This window comes from Melanostigma gelatinosum, assembly GCF_949748355.1.
Source record: "Melanostigma gelatinosum genome assembly, chromosome: 18".
NCBI lineage: Eukaryota > Metazoa > Chordata > Actinopteri > Perciformes > Zoarcidae > Melanostigma > Melanostigma gelatinosum.
Window position 1 is genome coordinate 7,724,483 of NC_136651.1, and position 25,433 is coordinate 7,749,915.

The following is a 25,433-nucleotide window of genomic DNA, read 5'->3' on the forward strand; positions in this document are numbered from 1 at the left end:
CTAGACACCCTGTCGCTTAAAAGAAATGTGATTGTGTTGCGCAAACAACAGATCAAGTAGAGCTCACAGCGCACACACGCGAGCGCACACACGCGAGCACGCACACACACACACACACACACACACACACACACACACACACACACACACACAGCCAAAAAGGAGTAGGAAAGTAAAAAAATGTTCCCAGAAAAAGTTGAAAGAGTGTAACATTGAGAATACTTATTATTATTATTATTATTAATATTATTATTCGTTTGTACGCTCTATCCAACAAGCTTTAATGACACGGGAGTTAAGCAAAATGACACAATTTATAGATTTGCAGCTTTTGGTCATTTTGGTGCTGTTGATGTCTGATCTCTGTTGTTTGAGGCGTTTGATCAGTGTTCATTATATTCATGCCTGTTAAAGAAAGCATGCATGTTAACAGTGTGTCGCTATTATTGGAGATGGAATCAATCTAATTTAAACATGGACAACAGTCCTTATAATCTCATCATAAAACATTTTGCTGTTCTGAAGTGGATCGATCTGTATAGTTTTCCCTGGTTTTGTTTTGGGTTTCTGCCCTGAACTGGGCTTTTCAGGCAACGCTTGCGCCGCCACTAAGCTCTATAGCTGCTCAGGTTGTAGTTGGACCTTGCACAGGTTTGGTTTTAATGAATGTAGCTGGTGTCTTCAACTACAAACAAAGAGGCCAGGAAGGCGCGAGAGCGTGTTTGTGCCTGCGAGTCTCTACTTAGGGCACAAAGACAAATGCCAATATGTCCGAAACACAGAGGAGAGCGCGCTGCTGCCGCCCTCTGGACGTTTGTCTTTCAGATGGGACAATCCCAAGTGTCCTTTGAGTTTGTTTGTCTGAATTAACAACACAAAGATGGCCGGCCTTCTTTATTTATCCGGTAAAACGCTCAATCGACGGAGGATCTATTTCCTTCCACGCCTGCAGTAGGATCTGCCCACTTTATACCGCCTATCAGCTAAATCCACATTTACTGTGACAGGCGCAATGGATTGATTTGATCAATTTACTGTCAATGAAGCTCAGTGTGAGAGACAAAGACACAGGCTTCACCACCAAACAGTGTGGCAGTTTAGTTTTGTTTGTATAGTTGTAGCCTATACAACTATAATATAATGGTACTGATTAGATAAATGGCTACACTGTTCTCCTATTAAACGTATTGGCAATGGTGCATATTGCATTTTATGAACCATGAACCAGAACCGTATAAACACATCAAACTCTGTTGAAATAATCAAATTTTAAACAGCAGACGAGACCCATAACATGTGTGCCTGCAGAGGACCACATGCACTTCAGGAGGCCCTCAGTCACACTGAGCTGCATTCAAATGAATGCCTTTTTTTCTAATGTATGCGTGTGTCTCCTCCGGAGCCTAATTGAGTTCCCTAGACAGACAGTAGTCCAGGGGAGGAGGTGCAGGCAGCAGTATGTAAATGTGTCGGTGAGCCAGTGTCGCTGCAGGGCAGAGGGGGTGGATGGCTGATAATGATGAGATGTGGAGGATCGGATGTGTGTGTGTGCGTGTGTGTGTGTGTGTGTGTGTGTGTGTGTGTGTGTACGTGGATGGGGGTAGTCAACTGCTCATCCCCACATTGTCCCAGGATCCCCCACTGGCGCCGCAAGAGCGCAGCGCAAGGGCCCAAACGGTTCAGGGGACCGCCGCTTATTAAGGTAGTCTGGAAGCAATCAGTCAGGGGAAAAGGTCTGTGAGAGGGATTGTGGAAGTGACTGCAGACGCACATTCTCTCTCTCTCTCTCTCTCTCTCTCTCTCTCTCGCAGATGCAAGAGAAAACACTCACAACTGAGATGCCGGAAAAATCAGGAATGTCATGTTGAAAAATGACTTCAGCAATAAATCAATCATGGAAATAGTTGCCGATTGATTTTCTGTCATCGATTTTTCAGCTAATTGTTTTAGATTTTAGACAAAACAGCAGTAAAATGTAGTATGGAAATCACATGTATAGTATAAAAACTGGAGGAAACATATTTATAAGCTGAAGGACATATACTACAAATATAAGATGTTACTGATTTCTAGAAAGGAAAGGTTTAAATGTTTGTTGAAGGATAATGTCCGTTATATAGGATTAATTTATCCAAACAGCAAAGCAGAATCAAAAAAGTACTCGAAGCAAAATGTTGAATGCAAATTAATCCTCGACATCCATCAAAGAAGTCTACATGCTCTCTACCTCACAGTGTTACAATTATTACAGAATTACAAAAGTGTCACAATACTTCCCTATAAGTTACATATAGATATAGATAAACTGAGTGCCAACAAGGATTCCCAGGTTTGTTATCTGTAAATATACATACACATCACAAGGTTTGGAGAACATGATTCAATGAAATGAGCATTTTACTGTTATACAAAATGACTGAAAGGAAAATAAACGTGTGTCCTGAGGCTGTCGTTCACAACGTGGACGCCGCAACACACATCTGAGGGGCTGTGAGATTATTTATAATATGAGCAGTCAAACTATTTTCAGCAATGTCCTGCCTTCATTGTAACATATTGGACAGTGTTACATCTTCAGACCTTGAACGTTTCAACTGCAACAGTCTGAGAGGAAACGTTGCTCTTTGATTGAACTGCTCACAACTTACACGGTCTATCTTTAAGGCTAAACTATATGTAATTTGTGAAAGCAGAAATAACACATTCTTCCTCTTGCAAACTAAAAGCTGACTGTATGAGCAGTAAAACGCAGCCTCTCTCTGCTCAATACACCGGTATGACCAGTAGCTTTGTGGATAATGTTAAGTAACTTTAGGAAAGTATTGCTGTGGGACTTATTTTACTGAGTGACTTTGGTGATTTTATGGCCCGTCCCTACTTGTGCTGTTACATTGCGATTTATCAAGTCACACAAACATTTCAACGGTTTTATCACAAACGTAAAACAAGAATTAAACATTTCCTTTTTGAGAACTTAAAACACTTAAGATCACGCAAAGGAAGCAGTTCTGCATCTTTCCAACGATTCAATTTGATTTCATGAAATTTAGATTTCTTCCAGTTCAAAACATCAAGCAACAGCAGCTCCGCTTGTAGTTCTGTGAGGTGAAAGATGGAAACTGAACCAGAAACACATCACAGACTGCAGTCAATCAATAAGAAGAAACACCGTAATACAATATTCATCGCTTTATATCGATCCAAACTTTTCAAATGGATCAAACTCAGACTGACGCATTATGATGAATCGATGTTGTTTTTACACCCCACATAACCTGATCATACATTTACGTACTTGTTAAAAATGAATATGTAGAAAACCATCACCAGCAATTATAAAGTGCATTGACGTGAATATACCAACCGTAGATATGTCAGTGGATTCAAGCCCTTTGCTGCTGTCCTTACAGACCAAAACTAGAATTCACGTCTCCCCCCCCTGCAAGAACATTTCTTTACCCGGATAAATAAATCTATACTTTGACTCCACGAGCACAAACAAACAAAAGACATTAAAGAGTATACAGAAAATACAAAAATACAACAGGCTGTTCTCATACAGCGTTCTTAGCTGTACCTGCGAAACATTTATGCGCTGTCATTTTTAGATGTCCCACAAAATAAATGTGTATGCAATCTATGTAATCTTGAACCAGGAAGTATAAAGACCACAAAACCCCACACAGGGCAGGACAGAGCACCCAGGAGACTGCTGTTTGTGCTCCGCGTGAAACAAAAAGTCTCCGTTGAATTATTTGTCACCTAACCTCAGCACTCCGGTCAGCAGCGTGATCTCTTGGTTTTGTTAGCAAGGTTTTCTCTCATTGAACGGGTTTTACGAAAACATCTTTTCAAAATGGGATTTATGTTCGTAAGCTGCCGTTTGATAAAAGCTTCGCCCAGTGGAGGACGCTGTGAAGAACAGGTCATTTTACATTCGCTCTCCTTTAACATGGTTTTTGTTCAGGGATTCAATTTGTGCCATTGTATCAAAGGAGCCAGAGGCCTCGGTGACCCAGTTCTCTTTATAGGCCATTAGTGTGAAATCATTTTGAAGATCTGCACGCGTGTAATTGGTCTACATATATAAGAGTGCCGAGGCTAAACGGATGGAGCAAGATGTCTCAAACCTAATGGTGAAGTATATCTTATATGTGGTCTGGATGTTTTTGGTGACCTCTTAAATATTCCCCTGGCTTCACCATCATGCCCAAATATCTTCTTCTAAAAAACATCAACACACTTGGTAGCTTGCCATGAGATGGAATGAGCACATTCATATTCCCCAGAGGATGACCCTTTTTCCAAAAATTTCCGCACTCGACAAAAAAGGAAAACTGATGGGAAAGTCAATAGTTTGGCAGATATTTGACAAATAAAGTTTTAATGCTAGCGCTGTATGAAAGAATATCACCAAAGTGATTAAAGATCATCCTAATGGAGACATGCATCATCAATCTAAAAGTGTTTGGGATATATCACTCAAAACCACAACTTAATGATTGTGCCAAAGGAGGTAACAGGGGCTCACCAAAAGCATGAGAGTACATCCTCTTGGAGCCATGAATGTCTGTACAGAAAAAGGTTGTGCCAATCCATCAAGAAGGTGTTGATCTCACAAGTGAAAGACCTGCTGGTGGTGCGATATGTAAAGTCAGCGGGTCACCAAAGTCTGTAGTGTTCCTCCTCTGAGAGCCACGGATGTCAGTGCACAATTTAATGTCAATTTATCCAACAGACCGACATTATAAACATAAACATATAAAAAAGACATTAAAAAAATCAGCTCTTACCTTCTATCCTAGGTCTGCTCCTGTCTCGTGATGTGTTAAGCAGCTCCATGTTAAAAGGTCAACGACCGGTGACCTAAGAATTTGAGCAAAGTAACTCAACAACTCAAAGATATTGTGAAATATATCGACGAGAAACACGACAGTAGAGCGATGTGACTTTTAAAGCCGTTCCTGCGGCGTGGTGACCACATATTGTTCACTTTGTGTAACCTGTGATGACTAAACTTCGGTTGGCTGGTATCTTTCAGACATCACGTGCACTCTACACCCTGTCTGTCTCTTCTTTATATCTCTTTGTGTATTTCCATTGACGGTCCAGCCCATTGAAACTGTTTTCATTCCACTGAGGATTTGGAAAGAATGACAGTAGGTGTTATCTGTGTTTATTTTTGTATTTACATCTAACTCTCCGCGTTGTTCTCATGCTGTGAACGAGCGTCCTCCTTCCTGTGACCTAATCCTAAAACCTTTGAGCCCAACGGCCTTCCATCGTTACTGTGGTAATCCGTCAAATTAATTGGTTCCGTGTCACTAGGGGCTACCAGCAGCTACTACAGAGCCACTTCAGCAATCTGGTCTCCAGCGCTCTAGTTTTTTATATCATTCAATTGACGCTGATCTGGGTATGACCTCGGCATCTGGAGCCACGCTGCGCTGGTACACTGCAACACAACCACACCTAGACCTTGAGGAAAAGGTACCAGCCTGTTATAAAAAAATAAAAAATGAACGACCCATCCCAGAATCCCCTGACCCATCCATCTTCCTGCTGTCACCTGAAATGGGAGCCCACGGTAAGGTGACCCCCTACGCTATGATGGAACAAGGACGGCCATGTCACTTTGTGAAAACCTCCCCTCAACCATCTGGCACGGCAATAATAGAGCTGGAAGCAGGTGAGCGTCGGTGCAGAGAGAGAAAGAGTCCTCCAGCGCGCAGCCTAACTGTAAGCTACCGACGACCCCGGGCTGAAAATGGGCCATTCTTTGCATCAAATTGCTTCCATTATATATTGTCCTTGAGAATGAGAGAATTGCAGGCATGAAAATCAATACAATAGAGACGAAAGGCATGAAATTCTCTTGGGAAGTGGGAGCTCCGGCGACACAGTGGGTGCCATTGTGCAGTAAACTCCCCCCCCCCCCCCCCCCCCCAAAAAAGTGGTTTCATGCCACTGTTTCTGCTGCCTCTGCATCTATGACCACAACGGGCAACAATGAGACACATGCTGTGCTAACGTTTACCGTCATCTGTGATGCAGATATAAGCAGTGTGTGACAGTTGGATTTTTTTCAGGCAGATTTATGTTTTGTGTAGTTTGCTCTGCAGAGTTAAAACCTCTTTAGCACGACGCCCCCGAATTTGGGGGCTCTCGGGCTCAGCACCCCTGAAAATGCCCTTATTGTTCGCCAGTATTGTGGATTTGTTGTTTTTCCGGATTAAACAGCAACGTATAGGCAACACTATCATCTAAGTCACTTCTTACACACTCCAAACACAACTATAGACTACTAATATAAGCTTCTAGAAAACGTGTCACAACAGCATGAAATTCTGGGCAGAAATCGCCGTTATGTGTACGGCAAATCATGATTTGCACCCTGATGCTAGCAGCTACCGAGCTGACCAATGCATTTAATAGCAGTAGCACCCGTGGCCGAACGCATAAATACCTCCGGTTTGAATAATATGAGTGATAAAAAAAAGTGAGTGATAAAAAAAGTGAAATATATAGTTATACAGGATATAAAAGTACAACGTAAGAGCTGCAACAGCTGGTTCGAAAATGATGACCTCGCGTGACCGCTCTGTACTAAAGCCTCTTATTCTTCACTTTATCCCACTTTAACCTTTATTCAGCAACTACTGATCAGTTGTGCAATGATTTGGGAGAGTTTTCAGGGAGCTGCTGCATTATTTCAACAACACAATATCAATTGAGAAAGACGTACTGGCAATATAAATAACAATATTACCCACTGAACAATCTCCCCAGTGTTGTGATCTGATTATAGCCTCAAACATTATTAAAATAGACCTTGTAGTTACAGAACTGTGGTCTCCTTAGTATGGGTATGCTATTTTCGAGCAGATGCCTACAAATAGGGCTGGTGTTTAAGAGGTTTTAAAGGTGCTAAATTTGAAATTCAGAGCATGTCTTTTGCTTTCACACGGCACTCTACATGGAGACAGCTGAGGCGCTAAAAAGTGCAAACAGCAGCAACAGTGCTGACAGAGCGAACAGTGTTTAACTGACAGGGGAACCAGGGACGAGTCGAGATGGAACACAGGCGGCAAGAAGTATGAATATATATATATTTCTGTTCTATACAGTACAATATATAACCTTTAGAAAAAGCACTTTAGCTGAAATGAGCCAAGGAAGCACTATTCTAGTTGATGTTCCAGAGTAAAGTCAACACGTCAATATCCCACAGACCTACAATTTATCAAAACGGTCTACAGTTGTGGTTCCCAACCAGGCGGTTGCAAGATACATTTTTGGGCAGCACAATGATTAATGAGGTATGACAGGAAAAACACTTCTGCCAAACACAATGACGTTTCTCCAATTTTCCTCTTTTTTTTGACCCTCTTTGGGCCTCTAAAACATTTTCAAAAGAAAAGAATCTGTGATGGGAAAATCACACTGGTTGATCTGCTTGCAACTTTTATAGGAGTCATAAAAAGACATTGCATAGTTTTAAAGGACGAGCTCAACATTTTGGGAAAAACACAACACGTAAGATGAGAAGCTTGATACACAATCCGTGTCAATGCATGAATGTGTATCATTTAAATTTGATATGGAATATATTCCCCCTGTAGGTCCATATTGTTCCCTGAATGGTTCAGTTCACTCCGCTTAATAACCACACGACACTTTGGTTGCTTTGATTTCATATTTTTATTTAAACTCCTATTTCCAAAGTAATATTCGCCACAAAATGACAACTGTTGTCATGTTATATGTAATAATATAAAGCCAGTTTTTACCCTGGGAAGAGTCAAAGGATAGTACCACCGGTTTCCTTTCATAGTAGTCGTCATTTTAGTACAACTACCGTTTACATTTTGGGAGGGATGAATATGTAAAAAAAAAAACAATATACATGAAAATAAATAATTTTATACAAAGTCTCTACTTAAACATGCAAATAAAGTGACAAACCAAAGAGTCAAACCCACCGTTATTATGCACAACAGGACAAGAGGAGAGGACTTGTCCTAGTGCGAGTACTTGCCTTGTTCGCATCAGGAGGAAAAAGGAAACGACAAAAGGCGGAACAGTCACACAAACAAGATGGAAGTACAAATTAAATCACATGAACAAAAGCGATGTGGACTGCTAATATCATCCAGCTTTTGAATTTAAGGATTAACTATAGTGTAATTCAATGTGGGTTATTGGAGGTGGACTGAAATCTAAAATCCATGCATGTTACAAAAAAATCTTCCTGCTGGTTCTCGTTCCTCTGACCCTTTTTAAAATCTTATTTCACAAACACAAATATTTTATAAAACCAATTGTATCCAGAGAACGATGTTTGTCAAAATAAAACTTTATGAGATACTTCAAACTCAATATCATAAGTTATTCATTAATCTACGTTGTATGTCTTGAATATGAAGTCGATACTATTTCTTAGCATTCAGCGCAGCAGTAAATGAACCAGAGCAGTGTAACACCTAGGTACGTGTGTTTTAATTGACCTACTGTTTGTAAGAAAGAAAAAAGAAAAAGGACTAAAACAGGATTATCCATCGCCGGCGTCCTGAGCTCCTCACAACAACAGAACATTTTACAGCAGACATGTAACTCGCCATGTGCTGTGGAACCAGGTGAAGCTGCTCAGGTGTTAAATCGGTAATCCCTACAGGGCCGCACGGAAGTGGGCGCTACCGAGTGAACTGTTCACCAGTACAGATGAAGCCTCACGGTGTTGAAGCGGAGGATCTTTTATGATAGAAGAAGAGAAAAGAGGCTGTGCATAAAAGGAAACACCAGTCTGTACAAGGTGGAGGCACTTTCAAAGCAGCGTGCACATACTATAAAGGGCAATGCGCACACACACACACACACACACACACACACACACACACACACACACACACACACACACACACACACACACACACACACACACACACACACACACACACACACACACACACACACACACACACACACACACCCAAACACACACCGTCAGTCCCTTTTTTTTTTTTTCCCCATACTGAACGGGGATGAAGACGCACACAAGTCTTGCTGCAGCAGGTGTTTCAGCCAGAGTCCATGCTGAACAGCTCGATGCCATGCGGGCTCCAGTGGAGGCCGACTCCAGAGTTGAAGACCAGGGACCAGACGTAGGGGATGAAGAAATCCTCCGGCTGGTCTTCCTCCACGTACTTAAACTTGAGCTCCGGAAACTTCTATTCACACAAAGAGAGAAGCGAGAGATGCTAAGAAAGGTTGGTGGGATGATGCACAACGAGATACTTCTGTATGTTGTTCAGTAACAGAAAAAGATTTGAATATGCAAAATGGGGTAAAACCATTCTGGAAAAGGTGGCTCTACATCGAGACAAAGATCTTGTCCTCAGTTGCAATGATTGCCAGGTAAACGGTCAAATCATCGACCAGGAATGTGTACTTGCACATACAAGCGCCGCGACCAACACGGCGACATCTCCGCTGCTACACAGGTTAACTTGTTTAGGCCTCTCGGTAATTACTCTTCATCACGTACAGTAGCTCGCTGCCAGATGTAATTCCATCGGTCTGTGAGGTAAAATTGTTTACAGCTGCCTGTGGGACAGGTATTAACGTGGTCAGACCACCAATCTCTTAAAGGGACGGCTCAAGAGCCCGGCGGGCAACTGGATATGGACGGTTACGCACCGACTGGCAAATGAGAGAACGGACCTCAATACAAAACAAGTAAATATATATATATATAAAAACAAAAAGGCAATCCAATAAACTGAAACCAAACATAGGGGTGTAGCTTTACCGAGCGGTCCGTCAGCCATCGTGACCTTATTGTTTCGACTGGTGGAGAAGTGCTGAGTAACCCGATTACTTGGTGATAGCCACTCAGGCCTTCAAGCTTCAGCCTGTCATGACACGGCTCGTCAACGGACAAAACACTCAGTGAGCTGGACCGGGAGAGGTTATCAAGTTCATACTGTCGGGCCTCAGTGTTGATTATGTCTGGAGCTAATCCCCCAGGAAAACAGAGACAACACACACACACACACACACACACACACACACACACACACACACACACACACACACACACACACACACACACACACACACACACACACACACACACACACACACACACACACACACACACACACACACACACACGCGTGTGGATGTGGAGTGTACTATCTTCTGCATACTCATGTTTGTATGTGAATTTTAGAGCTGAAACAAATTAGTTAATTGACAGGAAATTTACTATTTTGATAATCAATTAATCATTTTCATATTTTAAGGAAACATTGCCAAAGAAATAGCAGCTTCTCAAAGTGGTTGGACTTGCAGGTTTTCTTTGTCTATGATAATAAATTAAATACCTTGGGACAAAGCAATTCATTGGTAAATCACTTATTTTGCCTCTATAATGGCTTAATAAGAATATTCTGAGTTAAATGCTACTTTTTTAAATGTCTTGATTCCACAAACAGTCCAAAACCTGAACACTGTCAGTTTCCAAAAATATAAAACAGAGAGAAGCCGAAAATCCTCACATTTTAAGCAAAAATGTGAGTTCACGATTGATACAGTTATACTCGACGGTCTTTGCATTGCAAGATGTGCCGTTCCTCTTGGAAGTGTCAGCACAAGAAATACTGGATGTTCCTTTTTTTTTTTATACTTGAAGCCAACATAAACTCACTCAACAGCAGGTAGGCAAGCAAAAAGAAGAACATCAATAATACAAGGGGTAGCTCATTATATCCTCCTGTCTACACACGCATGTATATCCACACACACGCAGCCAGTAATCAGTCTGCGCTGAAAGACAGACGCTGAGGGCCTTTATGCGACGGTCCCAGTCCGGTCTATTGAGTCCTGGCTGGCTCCATTCACAGCCACACTATCGGTATCATAATGACACAGACGGAGGGGCTGCGGGGGTCACAGGCCATATGCCAGGCTGCTGAGGCCAGACCACACACACACACATACACCGTCGCCATTGTGATGGCGAGACACAATGCAGGAGCTGTATTATCTGGCTGGTATTTGTGTGTAGGTGACGGTCGCGTAGGCAAGCTTACAAACTCATCAAATGTTCATATGAAGTGGAGAGCTACTCGAGCCAGGCTCACTTTTACTTGCTGGCGCAGACGACGTAGCGCAGCGTGGGTTTGAATTTTTTACGATGGAAACTACTTAGTCTTAATTAGCACCTTTGTTGACTCGTATGCACAAACAAGCTAAAACAGGAGTCGGTTCAGCTGATTAATGTCCTGCCGTAATCATCTTGATGAATCAAACATAACTAGTCATGCCAATGGTGTCATTAAGATAATTAAAGCATGAATCGCCCAACATGCGTGTGGTATTAACATCGTTTCTGTGAGCATTAAGGAATCAAACGTTTCCCTCATTAATTTGCAAACATATGGAAAAAGCGCTCCGATAGCTAAGTAGATCATCCATATGGAGAACATGTGGTGGAAGCAGCCACCGTCATTTGATGTGTTTAAGTGGGAGTTCACATTAAAACACATCTGTAGACAGACACGAAGCCCACTGTGGCAATACAACGCTGCACATTGAAGGAGGACATTAAAAGAACAATATTTAAATTGACATGTTCTCTCGATTTACGACTGGATTGCAACCGAATATGAGAAGCACTTCATCACGACCTCTGAATGCAGCATTCACGGTTCACCGGAACAAGCGACACCAATCACAGCTGGACTATAAGCACACAAACGGTCTTTTCTCAGCCACTATTTGAACGCCTTGTGAAATCAGGTGTAATGGGCCGACCATCGACAACAAAGGCAGAGCGGTTCTTTTTCTTTTTTTGAACCCCTGCACTGGCCAACATTCTCTCTTGTTCTTCTCGCAGGCCTCTCTGGTTTATTGTGTCATGGAAAGGTTATTATTGGGAGATAAAGAAACGCTGAAAATATGAACCTAAATGGCAGGAACATAAAATCCCTCCTTGCACATCGGAATCAGCTTTAATGGAAAAGTACGTGAACACATTCAAGGAATATGAACAGAAATCCACAACAGCTAAGAACGAGGACAACAAAGCAGGACAAATAAAGAGGTAGCGAATAGACCGCACTATTATGTATACGTGTATGAATCTGACCATTTTCTCCAGATACTGAGCACAAAAAGAAGAAAGAAATCCTTGTATCACAATGGCCAACATTTTTCCATATTGGACAGAACCACCAAGGGATTTGGTGATATCACTACATGCCTCACAGCATAAATGTCCCTGATTATTATTATAAGGATGGTATAAATATACCATCCTTAATATTTTCTCTGTCCCATATTCTGTCCTTCCTCTGTAAAACACATCTCCTCCTCCCCTCCTCTGTTGTGTTCTCAGTCTGGCAGCTGTCTGGACCCACTTGGCCCGGGCTCATATCAGTTAGTTATGGGTCCTGGCGGGTCGGGCACTCGCCCCTGAACACAGACTGACTGGCCGGCCTCATATCTTCACTCAGGACTCTGTGTTCCGTTCCTGCCTCTGCTGTGCTGTCAGAGCTCAGTCAGACAGAGAAGAATGCGGCTAGGGAACACACACACACACAGAAAATGAAAAATACTAACAATAGTGATTTCAGGCCATGGTTCAAACGAAAGAAAAATAAGAAAATCCACCCTAATATTTTCAGATAGGTTTGTTGAAGTCCTAATTTTCTGTCCACACTTACACTTGATATTGAAATGGTCCCTGAAATATAATCATTCAGCAGGTTTCAGCTTCACAAATTTGAGGATACGTTGCTTTTCTCTGCTTGAAATGAATGTAAGCGGTGTTTCTATGGGTTCGGAGTGGTTGCTCCACACGCTATTGGATGGATTTCCTTTAGGTTAACATTTATAGTTTCTCGATAACTGTCGCATGGATTGTCAAGATATTTGGTACGTACATTCATGTCACTCTCATGATGAAGCGTAACGACTTTGGTGATTCTCTGACTTTTCCTTTCGTGTCATCACCGGGTCCAAATGTTTCCAAAACATAGCTTTATGACCAAACAGCTGCAGACTAATGACATTCACTTCAGCTTCAGTTATAATTTGTGTTTAATGCTTATCAGATGTGAGCATGTTAGCATGCTGACATTAGCATTTAGCTCAAAGCACTGCTGTGCCAAAGTGTAGCCTCACAAAGCTGCTAGCATGGCTGTAGACTGAAGTCAAGTTAATTATTTACATTTTAGAGACAAAACGATTGATTAGTTTGGATACAAAATAGTAACTGCCCTATGCTTCATACATTTCGTCTCTTTATTTAGTTAATTGTTAATGCAACGAGTCACAATTTGAAATCATGTTCAAGTATTGAAGTTATCTGCAGAGTGACCATCAGACCTACAAAAGGCCCAGGTAACAGCTGGTAAGCCCCCCCCCCCCCCCGGCCTGTTCTGAGGAGCCAGAGAGTCTGTTGGTCGCTGCTCAATAAGGCTGATTTCAGCTGGTCAGGCTAAACAACACATTCCACAGACACTGCCCGTGAGAGCCTCACACACACACACACACACACACACACACACCCTGAAACAACACACGCACGAGAGGGAGACGGTTGAGTGTCGAGGCGCTGAGGGTCGTCCCCGGGGCATTGACAACCTTTTTCCAACCCTTTCTTTCAGCTGAGACCTAATTTACATGTCTACGTCTTTGCGTCGAGTGCCTTAAAATCCTTTCTGTAAACAGTCTTTCTGTTGTGGTCTAGTGTCTACAACGTTCCCCTCACATAAAACAACTAAATTATTTACTTAACAAACTGTCAGTTCCTCCTAACTAATGGATTTAAAAGGCACCACATTTGCGTGGACGAAGAAGAAAAAGTCCACACGCGTACTTTCAGGTTGTGCTTAAAGACGAAATGTCTCGTCCCTTGTCTTTGTATTGACGCATAACAAAACTGGTCATTGCAGCCATCATCTGATGAAGAGCCTTCTTGGCCTTTCTGCATCGTTTTGACTCTTATCAGACAACTGAAGGTTAAGTAATTTGGTCGAGACCCATAAATGTCCACCCATTGACAGATGTTACGAGTACGTCCAAGCGAAGGCAGTTCATTTTCTAAATGAAAGTTCAGCCGTCTCTTCAGACTGAAATGTTCCTCTCGCCCAAAAACTGTCTCCAGAGTGTATAAATCTTAAAATGCTGACTTGGTAATTGTACGTGTACTGGGGAAACAGTGCTTTTGCAGAACAATGACGTCAGCTGCCCAGTGATGGCCGGGGGCCGTGTGGCAGTTAAGGACGTTTTTTGTCACTTCTAACTTTCTTAGCGATTGATCATTTTAAGTGTCAATACAGCCGAGCACACGGTGGGATTTCATCACGGCAGCACAGCCGCTTGCTGGTTAACAGGTAGGAATTATGAGCAGAAACACGAAAAGATGTAAACAACATTGTGAATTTGGCTGTATTAAAACACAGTTTAGGTTATCACAGAGATCAGGAGGAAACTCCGTAGCTGCCCAGTCACATTTGGCCAACTGTGTGGCAGATAAGTTAGGACAACGTTTAGTTGTCTCTTTCTGTGTGAGCCCCTATTTTAATTGTTGAAGTATGATACAGCACAAAAACAGATTTTTAAAAAGATGTAAAAAGCTGATCTAGACGTATTCGTATGCCACCGCGTGGTACGGCTCAACTCAACTCGCTCTCTTTTAGTTTTCCACTTCAAATCAAGACAGAGAAAAAACAACTGATGCTAAAAGTGAGCGAGAGTCGAGCAGAGCGGTGTAAACACGGCATCGGTTCATTAACAAATTCAACACCATTTGTTAACTTGTGAAGCATTCCTAAAAATGCACTGCGCCGCTATTACATGTGAAAGTGACCACCTTATAGAACAACTTCACTAATGAACTACAAACAACTGAATAACGTGCTCAGACTCAATTTGAGATGAACAAACATCCTCCCTTCTCTTTCTTGTCAGCCCTCTCCACACACACACACACACACACACACACACACACACACACACACACACACACACACACACACACACACACACACACACACACACACACACACACACACACACACACACACACACACACACACACACACACACACACACAGCTGATTGAGACACCAATAGTCATTGTAAGTGCCTTTACAGAGTAATTACCAGTTTATCGATGATTCCACACAAGATTAATCCAATATATGGATTTTCTGCGTTTGGAGCTGTACAGCGCAATGAGCACATAAGATGAGAGGAAGCGAGAGGCGGAGAGACAGCTGTTTGTTTGAGCGATGGTACCATAAAGCAGGGGGGGGGGCTTCTCCCCGAGGAGACTTTGCCCAGATATACACTTCGCTTCATGTCACGCTGTGGAGTTGGAGTCAATGTGAGAGTCACCAACTCAGAAACAAAGACACACACAGTTACAACCCAGACACACACACACACACACACACACACACACAGCTGACTGCATGAGTGTGTGCTACAGGTGCAGCCCCCTGAAGGACATGGCAGCGTTATCCACACGGCTCCATGCGGAATAACACGGCGCTTCGGTCGATCGTTACATTAAGGCTCCCGAGAATGAGAGCGGAGCCCGGGAGAGCCGGCGCACGGCCTCGTGGCCGTCCCTCTTGCACACCGGCGAGCGAGACAAATGCCTTGCAGCCAGCCGCCGCGTACAGAACATGAAACACATGATGAAACACGCAATTAAGAGCGTCTGCGCTGGTGAGGAGACCGCCGGTTACATATTTCCTCACTGATTAATGGAGGAGCGCTGGGAAGGGCGGGGGTTAGAGAACCCGCCAGGAGTGTAGGGAGTGTTGGGTAACGAGTCGCGGTGGCAGATTTATATTCACCCCTCCCTCCCCCAATCTTATGTGCACATGACAAAGTGCCCCCTAGCCCCCCATCCCATCTCCTTGAAACGCCATTACATGTTCACATGCAGCAGGCCAGCGAAGATGGAATGAAGATGGGCATTAATGCTAATGAGAACTGGGATTTAGCCTTTTGTCTCATGTCCCAATGGCTCTTTCCATCTTTCCTTCGCCTCAGTCCACATACCTATCCCATACCTCTCCCTCTCTCACCTGTCCAGACAAACCAATTCTCCTTTCCCTCACCTCCCCATGCACCAAATCAACCATATCTGCCAGCCCGTGACAACACATTGCACCCTCTACACACGCACCTTGATGACCAATATGTCCCGCTTCTTTTTTTTCTTCAGCCACTCTCATATTTCATTGTTCCTCGCCCATAACATCCAACCCCCTGCTGTGTATCTGTGTGTGTGTGTGTGTGTGTGAGTGAGATTTACCCTCAGTCTGTCTGTGGGCAGGGCCTGGGCTCCTTTCATGATGACTTCCTGAACCCTCTCGACTGACAGGTCACTTCCAGCCTGCTCCAGACGCTGACTGAAGAAGCCGATCACCTACAAGGTCACATGGGAGGAAAGGGCCAATCACAATACAGAAACTACATTTGCCAAAAAACAACATTTGGTCCAGAGCCTGACGAGCTTCCTGTCTAAATCCTGCCAATCAGCACCTCTGAAGCTCCGTAATCAACTTTTCATGTCCGTTTAACCTAAACCTAGAAATGTAAACCAACTTAAACCACACTTCGGTTTATCAGGAAACACTGGGCTCATGGATAAACTGGTATTAATGTGTATGTATTGGCACATATGTTAAAAAAAAGATATCAAAGAAGAGTAAATTACAGTAACTCGGAAAACACTTGCTTTTGTCTACAGGGACGCCTAAAATCAAAACGAAACTGAAGTACCTCATTTATTGAACAAAGATTGATGATGTCAAATGTGGAGATGATTCCAGCCAACAAAATATTCTACTTGAATCCATATTTATTGGTGTTTAGCCTTTTAAAGACAACATTTTCACAGCCGTTTGTGTGGCACACACTGACGAGTTATATTCATGAAAGAAATCACTTCATTCAAATTGAGGATTAGTTGTTTTTTTGGACGATGAAGTCATAGAATATGATTACAGACGTTTGAAGCTTCATTCAAACACTTCAATAGAAGCTTGAATGTAACAAATGACCGTTGGTACAGCCCAAAAGAAAACACAGGATCGCATGGCCTCTTGATCGCTTAAGGTTTGATATGAACTCTCAGCTCCGTCATGAAGCTCTTTGACTCCTCTAATCCCGCTGTTTGGAGCTGTCACATTGATGCTACACCCTACATGACGACACCGGGTGCAATATGGAGATCCACGCTGGTGAATGTTCTATGGCAACTATATGACAATAAGAATCATTGCAAATAAGTGGATACAAGTTGAAGCAATGGCTGTAACACTGCACGACATCTGCTTTTAGAGAGGGAGATACCTCTAAACCAAGTTCAACATGCTACGAACACATGCTCGGCTAATATGCCTGCAGGCTCCAATGCTAAGAAAGGACATACATACAGGCATTATTTCACATTACACATTCACGATAGGGTTTGAGCGTGTTTCATCCTACTGAAAATGAGCACTTCACTGGAGCTCAAATTATCCGATGCCGTCTGGGTTTAAGCCTAAAGAAGACATCAAGGAAACAGTATTTTGTGTTTCCACTGCTGTGCTAGCTTCTTCCCCCAGAGAAATGTTGGATATTTGATCATTGAAAAAAACTCTAGGTATTGCGGATTCTTTTTAATGCTCTTATTTGTCTAACCAACGGTGAAAAACGCATCTACAGGCAATTTTTTCTCTGCACACGCTCTGCGGCTGCTTTGGAGAATTTAAACACACCAGAGCACTGTGTGTGTGTGTGTGTGTGTGTATCTAATACTACGGTAATCTCGTCATTAGCTCTGAAGGCCTCCCACATGGGGTTAATTTGGGGGAGCAAAAAAAAAGCAGCCCCTCATCCTGAATCTCATGCTCGCACACACACACGGATTTGCAAGCACAGGGAAGGCTTCGGAGAATTGCCTTAGGGATACTGACTTAACTGAGGGATTCTAGATAGCATGCTTCCCTCATACTCATGGATAACACCAAAACCCATGGCTATGGATGCAGCATCCCCCATCCTCCCCACACACACACACACACACACATGCTCATACGCAGCAAAGCATCCTCTCCTCCTCTATATGACAGAGTTGTGAATGACAGCTTTCTCTCACGCCGTTTCGTCCTCCCCCGACACTCGATGAATATTTGACACACAGCATCTCGACACAAGGGGACTGATTAATTCATCAATGCAGCTGAAGCTCACAGGGCTCAGCGTGACGTACAGTCTGACTGCGTTAACGATGCAGTTCGCATATGTTCCAGCGCTGCCTGGCTTTTTTTTAAACTTTCCCTGCAGACCGAGAGGACATTCAGGGGAAATCTGTACAACCTTGATCTGTGGAATAATTACCACGGCTCAGCCATGAGGTAAAGCGCTCCCTGGCTCATGCTTCTTACTTCTGATATTCGAGTGAGGGGAAGAAAAAACTAAAAACACTTTGACTGACCGTGTCCAGGTTCTGCATGATGTCCTGGAAGGACGGGTGCGTCCTGAACTGCTCAAAGAGCTCCCTCTTGTAGAGCAGCGCGTACACCAGGTTCGGGTTGTGGTGTAGGGAGCTGCACAGGCAAGAGTTGATGATTTCCAGCATCATGCGGATCACCTCCTCGATCACATTCAGGTCCTGGGCCTGGGGGTAGAGCGAGGATGTAAAGGTTAATTGGTTTCCCACTACACTGGTTCCACTTGAAATGGTGTTTTTTAAATGATTGCTTCCTGATTGATCCGCAGGGGGAGAAACAGAGAGGTGGAAGGAATAGCAGAAGGAGGGAGAGAAGGATGAAAGTTGACAGCAGAGGTCTTAGTTCGGGACAGATAGGTGACATTCAAAGCCACAGATCACGTCCTGTCACGGTAGGTTTCCTCTGGAGGCAAAGACAACAGTCGGGGAGTGACAGCTGACAGTATGGGACGAGAAGGGTGTGGGAACGAGAGGAAGACCAAGCAGGTTGAGTGGCTGTCATGATGAGTTGTTTACAAAGTTCTTCACACAAGGTAGGCTTGTCACGAATCAAAATGCGAAGCGATTACATTCAGAAACACAGATATCAGGCAGAGAAAACTACACAGCACAACGATTTAGAAGGGAGGAACTTCAACGCACGAGTGTGTTGAAGTTACGAGAGCTCAAATCTCAAACGTACATAAAAAGGAATAGTTTTGGGAAATACACCTTTATGTTTCTGAGTGAAATGAGAGAATCAATAGCACTCTCATGTCAGCCGGGTATATAGGAAGCTACCATCAGCGGCCAGTTAGCTTAGCTTAGCACAAAGACTGAAAACGGGGTGAAACGGCTAACCAGGCTCTGTCCAAAGGTAATACAATCCACCTACCATCTCGCCACTGAGGGACTAAAAATAAAATAAATGCTGAGTCGCAAATAGAACTTAAGATGTTGTAACAAGAAGGGTGTTTGGGATTGTGTGTGTCCATTTGTTCCTGCTTTTAAACCTTTAACCTTTGGAGTACTTATGAAGGTCCTAAAATAGTTAACTTAGAGCCTTATGTCACTATTCTCAGAAGTTTTGGTAGTTCCAAGGAAATCAGCCTTCTTATTAACGCAGAAATCTAAGCATCACGGTAAAATCTAATCAGACCATCTGCTCTACTGCGGTTTAAGAGCAGAGATTCTATCATGCATTGTGTTCTCACAATAATGTGTCTACAGAGACAGACGGACAGATAGACAGACGCCACGCCGTGACGAGATAACGTCCCACGTGGCTTTGTCCATTGTGGCGCAGACAGGAAATGGCAGAGAGACTGTGGGAAAATGAATAATCTTTAAAAAAAAGAGATAAAAAACCAACGCAGCAATGAACCGCAGAATACAGTTCAAGAGACGATGTATGATTTCATCTCTGTAAATACAAACACTGTTTGCAAGATGGACTTTCTGTTTTTCATTTGCCAAAAAGCCAAAACAAATATTATGACTTCCTCACAAGAATTAATAGCAAGTGTATTTGCCCTGAGATGTGTCTACTCTGTAAACAGCAACACAAAAATGCAGACTAAGAGAGTGCAGGAGTCAAGAACATCCACAGTAGCTTAGCTTAATGAGATGGTGCACTGATGAAATAAGTCCGATGGTAGAAGGACCAACACTGTAACACACACGGCAAAGATTCCCTGACCCTGATCGTGGGTCTGCATGATTAGCAAGAATAGTCCCCGTCACACTGAGAAGCTGTAAACTTTTGAGTTAATCTGGTAATATACAGACCAAATCCCCGCTTTCTACACAAACAAACATTTCCTTCATTAGAATGCCTTAGAATACTTATTACTGCGGGACACTATATTATTACCAATATCGATATATGTGTAATAAGCTAATATTGGTCTAGTCATCGTATTCATACTGTCAAAAATAAACTCAAGTCACTGAACCAGTTGTGGACATCAAAAATGTCGGATGCAAGAATGCACTTTGTCCATTTTAACCTTAAAATACAAAGAAGACCTTTTGGTAGCTCTGTCTATGTTTATGATGCATTATAAACATACTTAGAATGTGTTATAATCGGCTTATAGCACTGTATAATTATTATAGTTATAAGCACTCAAACATGAATGATGCTTTATAAAAATGACGCATTAAAAAGCATTTTATAATGACTTACACGGTCAAGTATCACAGTACTTGGTCACTCACTGACAGGATCAGAGTGTGTTATATTTGTTACTGTTGTAATATGTCGTTATTAATTCATTTTAATCACAGATAAGGCATTTAAGTGTGATTATAAGTCGCTATAAGTGGTCATTGTTTTCTTTAAGTAAGGTGAAAACAAATATTCTATCTATGCAAGAACAATGAAGAAAACATTGTAAAATTCCTCAAGTAAGTAAGGCCGCTTTTATACGAGGAAAAAGCCGGTGCTACTGACAACATGAACATGGCTCTGTTCCATTCAAGTGTCTTTCGTTTGCATTGATGGCAACATTGCACTAGACGTCCACTCATAACTGGACATAATGTTTTCTACACGACTACGTAAAACAAATGTATTAAAATGATTTGTCTACATGACGCAGGTAACAGCCGTCTGTACGGGGACAGTTCAGCACAGATGCAGTGAGTGGGCATCGACTTACATACAGACCACTGCTCTTCAGCGACTACAAACAGACCACCGCTCTTCAGCGACTACAAACAGACGGCGTACTATCGATCAAGACGCGAACGTAGCTCAGAACGAGACGGGGACACTTAAAACTAGATTAAAAAAACATAACTAAACGAATCATTGTATTAATTGCCAGGTTTGTGAAATAAATAAATAACTAATTGACCAGTTCAGCCGATTGCTCCCCAAACCTGAATTCTCGTCTTTGCTTTACAGGAAGCCTCGCCTGAGACAGTACTCATCAGCAGCTTCCTCTGGGGTTACATCCTGCCTCATTTCAGCCTTGAAATGAGAGAAGTGTATTCCCCCTGGAAGTATTGCAATTCCTGTAAAATACATTAGAACGAGGTGCTGAGCAAGCCAGTTTAATCTTTAATGTGTATTTGCATGAATCAGTAAAGCTTTTTGGTAAAAAAGAAAAGAAAAGCTTGTTTCCTCTGCGCTATGAGACACATTTACAACCTTAGAAAGTGTAATAAAGACCATCCATAAAATGGATAAACACTTTTATAGAAAACAATATGAGCTGCAAGTCGTCCAAAGTGAGACTTAACCGTAAGGATTGTTTTTCATGACAAACTTTGTTCTGATGACGACCTGTGCTGACCAATAATTTGCTAATACCAGCGAAGACTAGATTCGAAACAGCAGCTCGGCGAGCTGATTGGAAGCAGAGATTCCGCCTCCAATCTGGACGAACCATCTGTAACACAACTGCACGTGGTAGCATTTTATATTCCATCTTCGGTGCCCTGCTTCGGAAAGAAGTCCCTATCTTATAAATAACATAACTTTGCTTGCAGTGTGGCCTTCGTTTTTATTCACATTAAGCATACGCACATAAACACAAAATATCCCCCTGAAAGTAGCCAGGGGGATTAGAATGATTGTAAAAGAAACTGTATGCAGTTGTGCTTTGACTATGAATCAGGCTCGCCACACAGATGCAATAATGCACTGCATTGAATATGCACAGGCCGGTGCACGGCGGTGTGAAGCTTTAACAAGCAGGCCTGAAGAGGCAAGTGGAAGGCAGAAGAGCCAGCTATAATGAGGAGTAATTGCGTGGCTCTCTGGGCTCGACTCCACTGCCTAGCTAGACCTGCTCCACTCCGTTCTGCTGTGGCAGGCCATAATTAGACAGAACGCAGGGACAGATATGTGGAAGACAAGTGGGCGGGAGGAAGAGAAGGAAGACGGCGACAAAAATGGAAACGCATTAGAAGAGAGTCGGGGTTGGGGGTTGATGGAGAAAGTGAGCGCGATGAAGAGGAGCCAAAAGGAGGCGAGGAAGGCAGAGTGAGAGTGAGGGTTGCCTCGTGTGTTTGTTCTCTGGCTCGGCACCCGACTTAATGAGATTAGCCTGGCAGGGGAAAAAATACCACACTGGGGAATTCAGGTCAAATGAAAATAGGCTAGCTAGACGTCTGCCTGGCCCTGCGTGTCTATTTGTCAAGAGGATGAGATTAGGAGGTCCGTGGTCTACTTGAAACCCAGACAGGATTTAAATATATTGGCTCCTCCTCTTCCACTCCCCACTTTGTTCTCTTGCACTGGTTTTTCCTCCCAAAAAAGTATCAACTAGACAGCCCAAAAACACCTGACATGTTGTGTGACTGCATGAAACCATTGCAGCCTTTCTTTCCCAACCTTTGTCATGCTCCTTCTCCTCCAGTCATGTGCTATTTTCCAGCCTGCTGCATTGTCATTTAGTCACCGCCACTCACAGGAAAACACCGGCCTCAGACATGAGCTATGTCATTAGTTTCAATGATCCTGCCCCCATTGTACTTGTTCCACCATTTACACAAACCTCACGGGAAGGCTGTGAGGGTGCGAACGCGCCTGTGCAAGAGAGTATGTATGGGTGTGTGTGTGTGTGTGTGTGTGTGTCTTCCGTCTGTCTGATTCTGCTGCTAAAACTTCAACACGCTGAGCACAAATGTGTTATGTCTGCAGGTATGTTTGACCTTTGCTTTCTGTCTGACAAGGAAAATTATAGTTTGCCGATGCAATCAGTGACTGGGAAGGACATTGCCGGCACTACACTATCTGTGTGTGTGTGTGTACAGCCGTTCCATCATACCCATGCGTGTTTTTATGCATGTTTGTGTGTGTGTGTGTACAGGGTGTTTAGAGACAGACATGTAAATCCCTGTAAAGTAGGGGACGGCATCATTAAACCAATAGCTTAGTGATTCCCTGGCTGGCCCCGCTGCTCACTGCGGGCTGTTGCAGGGCAGACAAACCAGACGTATTAAGAAAGAGCACTGACAAAGACAAGGGCATGGAGATAAACACAGACTGACAAACAGAGAGAGAAAGGGAGTCAAAAGCCACACCTGAAAGACGGATGTTTTCACACGGTCACAACATAAACCACTCATCAGAATTTTTAATCGTGAATGCGATGTTATAATGGGCAAAATAAAAGAGGGAAGGTAAGATAGATGAAGTAAAGCATGAACAGAGGGGGAATAAAGCACCACGCAGATGGACAGAGAGGGTCAGACTGGCTGAGCAGCAGCAGCCTTGTGGGAGTTTCTTTAATTTAAAAAGAAAAAGAGGTCATTGTCTGACCTGCATTATGGTACCACAGCCACGTCATAATCACACCATTTGGTGAAGCATTGTGCCCAATTCAGCCTCTTATTACCCCATAGCTTTACAAAACATCCTTTGTTGCAAACACTCAGACTCAGACACACACACACACACACACACACACACACAATGAGGCAATAGATAGTGTTTGTCTCCGGAACTACAGCACCAACAATGCCCGTCTAGGATCGGTTTAGGAAAGACGGCGTTGGACAACTGCTGCATCACTGTCTGTGTGGAGGGGAAGTCCAGCATACTCGCAGACAGACACCTCATTATCAGTTCAAATAAGCACACTACCTCTCGGAGATTTGGCCAACAATCACGGCAGGGGGGGGGGGGGGCAAAACAGCGGTAATGTTGATAATGACGCAAGTGATAATGATGGAAAAAAAAAAGAGATGACGCCAAGAGCTGCAACAGCAGATAGGTGGGCAGCGCTAATTGATCCACTGCGCGCTGTGCTCTGTTTTGCTGCGCATTGATCAGGAAAAGACCAGGGCGCAGCAGGGCTGCCAGACCTGCCATTTGGAGACAGACAATCATTAGGACCCCGGAACACCTGCTGCCTGCAGAGGTGGCCCTCCTACATGCCCGAGAATAAACATAGAGAGAGGCAGAGCCAAAGAGGAGAGAAGATAAGAGGCAGACAGATATATATATGGAGGGACAGACTAACGAGTAAACTAACAACTCGGTCCAGTGGGGGGGGGGGGGTGAGTGAGTAAGTCAGCGCTCAGCAGGATACTGGCTTAATGAGAGGAACACAAGGGGACAGACTTATATACTTATATCGAGACTGAGAGGATAACATAATGAGCAAGTAGCATCAGTCTAAGACAGGGGTCTCAAACTCCCGGCCCGCCATGTCATTTTATGTGGCCCGCGAATCCGCCAGCACAAAAAAAAAAACTATTATTTTCAAGTTAGACTTGATAATAAAAATATCCCCATCGTCGAAATTATGAGATAGAAAGTCGAAGTTATGAGATAGAAAGTCACAACTATGATAGAAAGTCATAATTCCGAGATAGAAAGTCAAAACTATGATAGAAAGACATAACGATGAGATACTTAAACACGGAAGCAGCTCTTTGGCTGGTTACTGTACATTTGAAATGGAAATGTATTGAGAGCACATTGAAGACTACTTCAAACGTGGCTTTAAAAACACATGAAATACTTCATGTCGGATTGTGCAAACGCACCTTGAAAGGTTTTTTACTGCTTCAGGTACCGGCGAGACAATAAACAATAAAATATGATACAGGAAGTCCAGTATGATCGGCGTGTTTGAAGACCCATGAGACACCAAACGAGGACGAGGAAGTGTTTTATCACAGTGGCAATCAGTTTGTCTCTCATCGCGGTAATCATGAGGTAAACAGTCAAAATATGGAGTTAAGCTACAAAATGATCTTCCAGGAATCAGTGCTGATAGTAAAGTGAATAAAATGCTAGTTTGCGGGTTGAAAGCTGCTTCGCACAACTTCATCTTCTGTAACATTAATTCAGAAATACTTGATATGAAAACCTATTCTCTTTCACATGAATTGACAAGAAGCTCGGTGTGTGTGTGTGTGTGTGTGTGTGTGTGTGTGTGTGTGTGTGTGTGCGCGCACTGTAACC

The 25,433-nt window shown here is 43.1% G+C and overlaps 1 protein-coding gene across 1 annotated transcript in view; it reads right to left on the bottom strand.

The window, feature by feature from the left end:
* Positions 1-7,686: 7,686 nt before the first annotated feature.
* dym (dymeclin) overlaps positions 7,687-25,433 on the bottom strand; it is a 44,618-nt gene continuing 26,871 nt past the window's right edge. The window contains exons 15-17 of the mRNA XM_079288906.1: positions 18,512-18,694; positions 16,340-16,453; positions 7,687-9,227 (exon numbers count right to left, since the gene is read on the bottom strand). Coding sequence (XP_079145032.1) covers positions 9,078-9,227; positions 16,340-16,453; positions 18,512-18,694 — 447 coding nt within the window. The 3' untranslated portion in view covers positions 7,687-9,077. The remainder of the gene's footprint in view (positions 9,228-16,339; positions 16,454-18,511; positions 18,695-25,433) is intronic.